Here is a 9468-nt window from a genome sequence, read left to right on the forward strand (position 1 = left end):
TTTCTGCATTTTGAGAGAGGTTTTTTTTGTAAGTTTGTTTGGACAGGAGGGAACATTGTTCTAATAACTGTAATCTCTCTTCCCCCTCTCCACTCCTCCCTCACTCCCCAAATGTATACTGTTATCATTAAAGTGTGAAGGCATCTTTTAAAAAAAAGTCCTTGGTTATAGTCCAAAGTATGAGTGTTGGAATCTTAGCAAGACCTGGCATTTTGGATTATTTTGAGCAAGTGGATTAACTCATCCACCTTAAATTGGTGAAGCAGCATGGTCTAGTGGCTAGAGCATGGGCCTGGGAGTCAGAAGGACCTGGCCTCTAATTCTGGCTCCACCACTTGCCTGCTGTGTGACCTTGGGCAAGTCATTTCATTTCTCTATGCCTCAGTTACCTCATCTGTAAAATGGAGATTAAGACAGTGAGCCCCATGTGGAACATGGACTGTGTCCAGTGTGATTAGTTTGTATCTACCTAGCATTTAGTGCAGTGCCTGGTACCTAGTAAGTGCTTAACAAATATTAACGAAAAAAAAGATTCTTGTCAGTAGAATGGGGAAATCAACACTGTGTTATAGAAGTATCTAAACATCTTTTGAGGGTACCTTAATGTTTTGAAGGGAATATTTAATAAAGGTTAAATATTTTGAATAATGTAAATGATACTGTGATTGAAATGAATTATATGTTTGCCAAATAAAATGGAATAACTGACTAAAGCCATTTCGAGTCTAACACCGTCTCCCTTCATAAAAGATAGTAAATATGTACCTGTATGTTGAATACACTTGGAAGCTACAGTGTACCTTCAGTTGATGAGGTGAAGTTCTGCCTTCTGAACTCTTTAAAACTGTTAATTAAAATGGAGAAAATGTTCTCTTGTGGCTAATGAGGGGATTTCAGGTTGTGGTCTCAAATTGACAGTTGAAAGATTTCAGCGAATCTGGTTCTCTTCATTGCTTCCTCACTCTGACCTTTCACTAATCCTGTGGGAGCAAAGTTGATGGCAGAAGGCAGAGAAAAAGCTAAAAGTTGGAATGCCATTTTAAAATCCATTTTATTATACAAGACATTGTTTCTCAAAATAATGAATACTTAACCAGAATTGATATATCTTCCAAGAGATTTTTTTGTTAGGCACCGTCAGGGCGTTTAGTTGATACTTTCCAAGCAGGACATTAAAGCCTTGTTACTGAGCTTTACTCTACCTCTCCACTCTTGAATAGGAGTTAGTGGATTAGGAAACTTTTTCTAGTGTGAGTTCCATTTTGGTAAGTGTATCATTGTTTAGTGGTCTTGAAAATATGAATCAGTTCTGGGCAATGACACCAGACACCTGGATCCACACTTTCTAATGTAATTGACCTTAAAGGTCCATACCAGGGGAATAACAATTTGGGAGAGGGAAGTGGTCCCTGATCATTTGATCAGTTAATAGGGAATCCCTTTGAGAGCAGAGGATTTCTGTCTCCTCTGTGGTCTATAAAGTATCTAGCATGAAGTTATCAATGTTATAATGTTGTTTGCTGTTTCTCTGTTACCAGGTACTTTATTACCAAGGTTGCCATCTGAACCTGGAATGACGTTACTCACTATCAAAATTGAGAAAATTGGTCTGAAAGATGCTGGGCAATGCATCGATCCCTATATTACAGTTAGTGTAAAGGGTAAATAGTTCTCTTTTTCTCTTTTCCCTTTGGCAAATTATATATACTGTTCCTGCTTCTCGTGGTTAAGACACTGAAGTTTTTGTTACACATATGCAGCAAATTCATTTGCGGGCCACCCTGCAGGGAGCAGAATACCGGGGAATAGTTCTTCCCCCATCTCCAAGTAATTTTGAAGAACAAACCGAGTGCTCTTTCCTGTTTGTCTTGTGATGAATGATAGTGCTTTGGGGGTTTCCTTTCCTTTGGTCTTTTTACAGCTGATGGACATCTTCTTATCACTTGAAACTTCTGTCCTCAAGGAAATGGTTCCATAAAGTTAACCTGACCAATCCTGTCCATTAATCCTACCTATATAAAACCTAGTTCCATCCCACATCTTCCCTGATTTCTCCTGCCAATTTAAGAGGAAAGATCTGCAGAGGTGGATGAGAACCAGGCTCTTGAATCACCAGTGGAGACGGAAAAACATGGACACACCCACAAACATCCATATCCTGAATGTAATCCTGTGGGGCCCTAAAAAAGTGAAATGTTTGTTATCCTCGACCTAGGTTGCCATGGTTTTTAAACACGATTATTTTTAGGATTTTTTTTCTCACACTTCTCAGTTATTCTTTGTAAACAACTTTATTTTATTTCTGATCTTGATCTAGAAGTCCTGGATCCCACCCTCTCCTGGTTTTAGGACTTTACTTGCGCTTTTCTGTACAAGCTGCTTTTTGAACATTTGGGTAAAGTTTTCAGTTGTCTTTAACTATTAAGCAGTAGCAACTGAATAACAGTGGAGTCACCTAATTTTTAACATTCCCTACTTTTGATTGTTAGAGAATCAAAATTTAACCAGCTACTGAATTAAGTGGCGGTAGAGTACTTTTTCTCAGCCAGGCAGATGATCCCAAATTCACATAGTTCATGGTCTAATGGAAATAAGGTTGTCCCTAAAAGAAGTCAGACTAGAGGCCAGCATAGAGTAGAAATAGAATATATCACTCATGTAATTGGAATCATACTTGTACTAGCACCAGCTGCCTGAAAGGTTTGCATCTGCTTTTGAAAATATATAATACTACAGATTTCAGATATCATCTTACTCTTTTCTCTCTCACTCAAATTCTCATGAAAAAGCTTTTCATGAAAGTGAGCCTCAGTTCTGGGTCGTGGCAGGCAGATTGCTCTGTGACAGAACCTCTCTGAACATCTTTCTTTCTGTCTTGATCTGCAGTGTTCTGGCCCCAAGCCCTTGAGGAGCTCAAACTGCCAAACGTGCTAACATTTTGAAAAGGGTCAATGTGAGGCTACGCCCTCAGGGTTGGGACTGGCCTACGGGGATGTCAGGAGGATCTTGGTGGCCCAGGGCCCGTCCGGGCTGCTGCAAGCTACATCTAGTGCTAAATGGCTCCGTAGGTACTTGGTCGGTCCCTTGGAGTAAAGCAAGGCGGCCTTGGAGCCAGTTAAGAGCGGTGGACACAAGTAGAGAAACGCCTATTCCTCAACACTCTTCTCTGCTTCCCTTGGAATGATTTTGGAGCCAGTTCAGCCCTTTGCTGCTGAAAGGCATCTTGTCTCTAGAGAGCAGGAGCCACAGGCCATAAATAACCCATTGGACCCATCTATTTTTCATCCTTGCTTTTCACTTGGACCTCACCACTGAGGTCCCTATCCTCTGAAGCCTTCGAGAAATCGAATCATTCATTCAATAGTATTTATTCAATAGTATTTATTGAGCGGTTACTATGTGCAGAGCACTGTATTAAGCGCTTGGAATGTACAAATTGGTAACAGATAGACACAGTCCCTGCCCTTTGACAGGCTTAGTGTCTAGATGTTTCACAGAACAGCTTGTAACATCGAATATTGGTGTTCAAATTGTGAAAATGTATTGAAGGATGGTCAGTGTACTTGCTGGAAATGAAATCTCGATGAGAACCTAATTTAGATATTTTGGGTTGTGAATGTGAAGGTCCCTAAGAGTTGAAACCTTTTTCTTTTTCTGCAGATATGAATGGCGTAGATTTAACTCCTGTGCAAGATACTCCTCTGGCATCAAGGAAGGAGGATACGTATGTGCATTTTAATGTTGACATTGAACTCCAGAAGCATGTTGAAAAATTAACCAAAGGTTTGTAGTATTCAAAAAATGAAACCATTTCCAAGAAGCTCTTTTGAAATCCGGTTCTGTAATCGAAGGAATTCCACCTAATCAAACTCTGCCTTAGAGGGAAACGTGACAAAAGCCCGTAGTGAAATAGGATGAGCACATTTGTTCCAGGGCCTCAGTGGGCCTGTTGGGCTCCCACAATAACCAAACCTCTTGTAATGGTTTGGGCAGAGGAGGGGAGGGGCAGATTCCATTATCCCTTGTCAATGGTAGAGTGGACAGAGTATTGGGAAATTTCCTTAGTCCATTACATGATGTTTGGAAGTGGCTCTTTTTTTGTGACTGATTCTTACCTTATGTAGTCCTGGCTGTTTTGGAAGGAAGATGGCCTTTTTTTATCACTCAATCAATGGTATTTATTGACCACTTACTGTGTGTAGAGCACTTGTACTAAGCACTTGGTAGAATAAAATACAGTAGAGTTGACAGGCATATTCCCTGCCCACAAGGAAGTTAACCTCCACTCGCTTCTGACTCTCAGATTCAGATCTATTTTCGGGGTCTCAAATATTTTTTTCTTTGAAGGGGAAGTTGATAGAAGTGCAGGATAAATAAATAAAGTGTTTAGATAGAAACACTTAAGAGCTTAATTAAACAATGTGAGAAGCAGCCTAGACTAGTAGATAGAGCACAGGCCGGGGAGTCAGAAGGACCTGGGTTCTAATCCCAGCTCTGCCACTTGTCTGCTTTGTGACGTTGGGCAAGTCCTTTAACTTCTCTGTGCCTCAGATACCTCATCTGTAAAATGGGGATTAAGACTGAGCCCCACATGGGACGTGGACGGTGTCCAAACTGATTAGCTTGTCTGTAACCCAGTGCTTGGTACAGTATCTGGCATGTGGTAAACACTTAAATACCATTAAAAAAAAAAAACTGCCAGGAGCTCTAACTGGCAAATTTAACCCAGCCTCCAAGGTGTTCGACTTTTTCCTTCATCACTTGTACTGTGAGGAAACTGCTGCCGATACTGCCCGCATCAACACCAAAAAAGTGGCTGTCTGAGGACTGCTGGGTGAAGAACACTTCAGGTTGAAATGGGCCATAAAAATGCCAACTCGTATTCACAAATTGTTTAGTGGTTTCCTGTGTCCTGCCTCCCCTTTATAGACACACAGGGACAGAGATGGTGATGTAAGTGGGAGAGTGTCCATGTGTTAACCTTTCCGTTTTCACACACCTCTGTGACCTTGATGACTCGACTCACAAGATGCTAAAAGTCGAACTCTGTTCAGAGTTTTTAATTTCCATTGCACCCCCGGGGTAACCGACTTCATTTTTGAAGACTACAGCTGTCCAGACTGGCTTTGGTTCTGATGTGCACACCTGATGTACATTTGCAAGGATCCGTTGGCCGTTCTTGTGTTTACCAGCCTCCTTTTAGAGATCGCCCCTGAGGCTTAAGCTTACGCATAATAGCACCGGACCACGCACAGCTGGGCATTTCTGGAGATGCTAATAATTGAAGAGAAATTCCCACTGTGAAAAATTGTTCCTTCTGTAAATGGGGGAAAAAGGACTGACATCTCCCGTAGGATTTCCGTACATCACTCTCATGTCAGATCTCAGAGAGACCTAGAGGAGCCTAAGTCAAGAGATCCGCTCCCTTATTTGCTTATGGGAAAGTTCTGAAGTAGCGAGATGAGAGGGGAGTCATTTGATGGATTTGAGAGGTAGAGAGGTGCTTTGGGGAAGGGAGGTGACTAGCTGCCTAACTATTGTAATCCTATTGTGTGTGGAGGGAGAAGGCTGGCCGTGTGTGCCCATCTCTCCCCCACCCTGATCCTGTTGTCTCCTGAGCGATTGGTTTCTTTTTTCCCCCCGACAGGTGAGGCACTCCATTTGGACCCAAGTTCCAAGGCTGTGCACACGTTTCTGAACATTGTTAAACTTCTAGTAACTTGTGAGTTGTGTCATCAGTGAAAATAATAGATGTGTGTTGGTGGTCTTTAAAATCCAAGATTCAGCACAGCTCCGGTTAAGGCAGCATTTATAGGTAACCAGTTAAAATAAATTCCCCCAATTTTCATACCTACTTGTGAAATGAATTGCTCTTGCCTAGATCGGTGGGGTGTTTTTCTTTCTCTTCCCCCTTTGTAATTTTTACGTACTGGTTTCTGAAAACAGGCAAACAAACAAAAACATTTACCCCAAAGCTTAGTGGGGATTTGAAAAAAGGAAAAGCAGGTGATCACTATTTGTTAGTTGTGGAATGAGCCGGCCTTCTCTTCTACACTGGTGTGTCCTCATAGGTTCTTCTTAATGGCATCAGCCATTTCAAGAATCATTGGTGAATTGTGCTCCTGACTAGACCCATTTTTTTTTTTTTTTAGGACTTCGTATGATTCACATCACTAACTGAAAAACACCCAATGTTTGTTTTTGTGATAACGGAAGTATCTTCAGGAGGACTTATTTTAACATTCTATTCGCAGTTACCTAGTTGTAATCTCACTCTCAGTCATCTGGCAGTATGAGCGACTCACTGCATTTACACCTAATAACACTTTGTGAGCTCTCAAATTTCATTTCACAACTCAACCGTGAGTGATAGAGGAGTGGAAGTCGTTGGGAGTCAGTCTAGTTCAGCCAAGAAGAAATGGAGAAATTGTCACTCCACTTCAGATAAGTTAGTTTTTAGTGGGAGATGGTACATTTAAAGTGCAATAGCCCAGGGACCATACTTGAAGGTCACTGAGCTAAATAACTCTGATTGCTTCTTGCTAATGTGCTGCCCTCAAGCACACGAATTAAGAGCCACTAGAAAAAGGTGCTGTCTGTTGGTTGCTCATTTCAGGTTTTTTTTTTTTCCCTAGGTGCAGCTATTTTCTTTGAATTCAAACACTATAAGCCCAAGAAAAGGTTTACCAGCACCAAATGTTTTGCTTTCATGGAGATGGATGAAATTAAACCAGGGCCAATTGTAATAGAACTGTAAGTGTTGTGTACATAAAATTAGTACCTCTGTACTACTGGTTGGTCCTGTGGGCCAGACCTGCCTAGTATTTCCTGCTCAAACACAAAATTATCTGCTTGTGTTACTGCAGAGCAAGCCCAGGGTCCGGGGTGGGGACTGGGGAGAGTGAAGGGGAGCGGGCGGTAATTTCCTTTGCTGAATTTTAAATGTATTGGTCTTGAGTAGGTTGGGGCCTTTGAAATTTATTTCTGTTGTTCTGGCAGGTACAAGAAACCCACTGATTTTAAACGAAAGAAACTGCAGTTGTTGACCAAGAAACCACTTTATCTTCACCTCCATCAAACGTTGCACAAGGAATGATGCTGACATGATTCTCCTGAAATTTCTGTGAACTGAACCACTCACTATAAATCACGGTAGCTCTGTGTAGCACATTCTTCTTTTAACAGGCAGGAAAATAGCCACCCTCATGACCCTTGGTCACAATGATGCAGATCTGGACCTCACCGGTAGATGTCTCGCCCGTCACCCAAATATGAGATGCTTAGGCTTCCTTTGGACACAGATTTTACCACGTAATTTTTGAAATCTTTTGTGGCAGTAGTGTGATTTGTCGAGTCTAACTTTTGTAACTTACCACAGTTTCTGTCCTTCCATTCCCCCCTCAAAAAAAACCAAAACTATAACATGGGTGGGAAATGCCCTTTTCCCAACTTGAATCAGTAATAAGAATGTGCCATCTGCTTGTTTTTTGGCATCAGTGCATTTCCTTAAACATAGATTAATCGTCACCTCTTAATTAGCAGTGGGAGGAGCTTGGTAGGGGAGAGATTTTTCACGTAGATAGAGGCATCCACAACTGACAGAGGCTGCTGGTCAGAAATGGCTTTCCACCTGCCACCCCCAGGAATTTGTCCATCAGGGGCAGGCTAAAGAAAGGGAGACCACAGTGGAGCCTGGAACTTCTCGGTGTACATGAGTCCCGATTGGGGTTTTCCAAATTGCATCAACCATTTCTTTGTATTCTGAACACCCTAAATGCCTAGAACAGTACACTAGTGAAATTGAGAGATGTCACCTAGATTAGTATTCCCAATCATCATGCCATTGTTCTTCCTGGGCATGTGTGAATGGCTGATAGGAGAAGAGCCTGGAATTGTTGCAAAATCATTTCCATTTCTGTGAAAATGCTTATCAAAAAGTGGCCTAGGTGGCTTCTAAGATGCCTGGCCTAAAAACAATCCAACTCAGTTGCCTAGGATACCCCCTCCGGGTGGGGGGGGGGGTGGTCTGCAGTTTTACTGAAAACTGATTGTGAGTCTTTGAAAACTTGCATAGCTCTTACAGTTATTTTTATGCAAGGCTGGAAACTTTAAATTTCTTTTGTGATATAGATAGCTAGGATTAGTAGTTATTTTTTATTCAAATGTGTTGAGATTCGTCCATATGAAAAGATGCAGGTCATTAGCTTATTATAATTTGAATAATTACATTACTTTTGATTAATAATAAAGGGACATAAATAGAACCCAGACAGACCTTCCATATATTCATTAGATGGGATATTTAATACAGTACTTTAAGGTCTGTGTGAGCTTTATGTGGATTATATTTAGTACCCATGTACTTTCATATACATTTTTATATACTAGTAAGAAAATCCAGCAGCAGGGGATTGCAATGTCAGCTTCTTTTATACCCAACAGACCTACCATTCGTTTGCTTCGTGTATCATATAACACTAACCAGTGACATAATTTTTATAAGAGAGCTCAGTCAAAATTATTCATTCGGGCCTCATTTGGGAGATGTATGTTTTATTTACACTAGTTTGTTTAGAGCATTTCTACTAAGTGTTGGATAATAGTGTAATCAAACTGGGCAAGTCTCCCAATAGTTGGCAACTAAATTCGATCAAATGTCTCTTTTCCCATCTCTTGAAGTAGGTGGTGAAAAAATCCCTCATCTGCACAGTTACAAAGCTGAGCTGCCAAAATCCAGCCTCACTACTAGTGGATGAAGGATTTGCCACATAAAATCCAGAGTTGCCACTTTATAAGCTCCTGCTAACTGGTGGCTTGATAAATATGATTGATCGATTGGCTTTGAGAGCAGTCGTCGGACTCACAGACTGCAAACTCCTTGAGGGCGGAGATCGAATCTTCAGCAAATTATGTAAACTCCTTAGAGTACTTTGCACAGAACCATTCACCCTGGGGGTGCTCAATAAATATTAATGATGATGCATTTTTATAAGTACACCAAATCATCACAAAAATACCTTCTCAATTAAAATGTAACAACCTGTTACTTTTGTTTGTTCATTCTTTCTGGTCAATATACCTCAAGTGAAGAAATATTACTGTGGGCTCGCAGGAAGAGCTTGGGCCCTGGGAGTCAGTTCTGATCCCAGCTCCACCACGTGCCTGCTCTGCGACTGTGGGCAAGTTACTTCTCTGTGCCTCAGTTTCCTCATCTGTAAAATGGGGATTCAGTACCTTGTGAGCCCAGTGAGGGACAGGGACTACGCCCAACCCATCTTGTACCTATCCCAGCTCTTAGAACAGTGCTTGACACCCAGCAAGCGCTTGACAAATGTCACCGTTGCTTGAGATAAAATGGGAGTTTACCGTAAGGTTTTTCAGATTATTTTGTAAGTGTAGTTGAGGCAAACTAATGCAGTTTGAAGAGGTGTGAGAGATGTCATCTTAAACAGCTTGGCTTCAATTTTC

The 9468-nt window shown here is 41.3% G+C and overlaps 1 protein-coding gene across 7 annotated transcripts in view; it reads left to right on the forward strand.

Moving 5' to 3' along the window:
• Window positions 1–9046, forward strand: part of AIDA (axin interactor, dorsalization associated) — a 31165-nt gene extending 22119 nt beyond the window's left edge. For 3 of the 7 annotated variants that reach the window (XM_016228429.3, XM_007672384.4, XM_039914788.1), the window contains 5 exons: window positions 1539–1661; window positions 3661–3783; window positions 5648–5722; window positions 6636–6753; window positions 7000–9046. In XM_016228429.3, coding sequence (XP_016083915.1) covers window positions 1539–1661; window positions 3661–3783; window positions 5648–5722; window positions 6636–6753; window positions 7000–7096 — 536 coding nt within the window. In that variant the 3' untranslated portion in view covers window positions 7097–9046. Of the gene's footprint in view, window positions 1–1538; window positions 1662–3660; window positions 3784–5647; window positions 5816–6635; window positions 6754–6999 lie in introns of those variants that run through there. The other 4 variants (XR_005661093.1, XR_486703.3, XM_039914789.1 and 1 more) reach the window with 2 other exon arrangements.
• The last annotated feature ends 422 nt before the right edge of the window (window positions 9047–9468 follow it).

This window comes from Ornithorhynchus anatinus, chromosome 19 (assembly GCF_004115215.2).
Source record: "Ornithorhynchus anatinus isolate Pmale09 chromosome 19, mOrnAna1.pri.v4, whole genome shotgun sequence".
Taxonomy (NCBI): Eukaryota; Metazoa; Chordata; class Mammalia; order Monotremata; family Ornithorhynchidae; genus Ornithorhynchus; species Ornithorhynchus anatinus.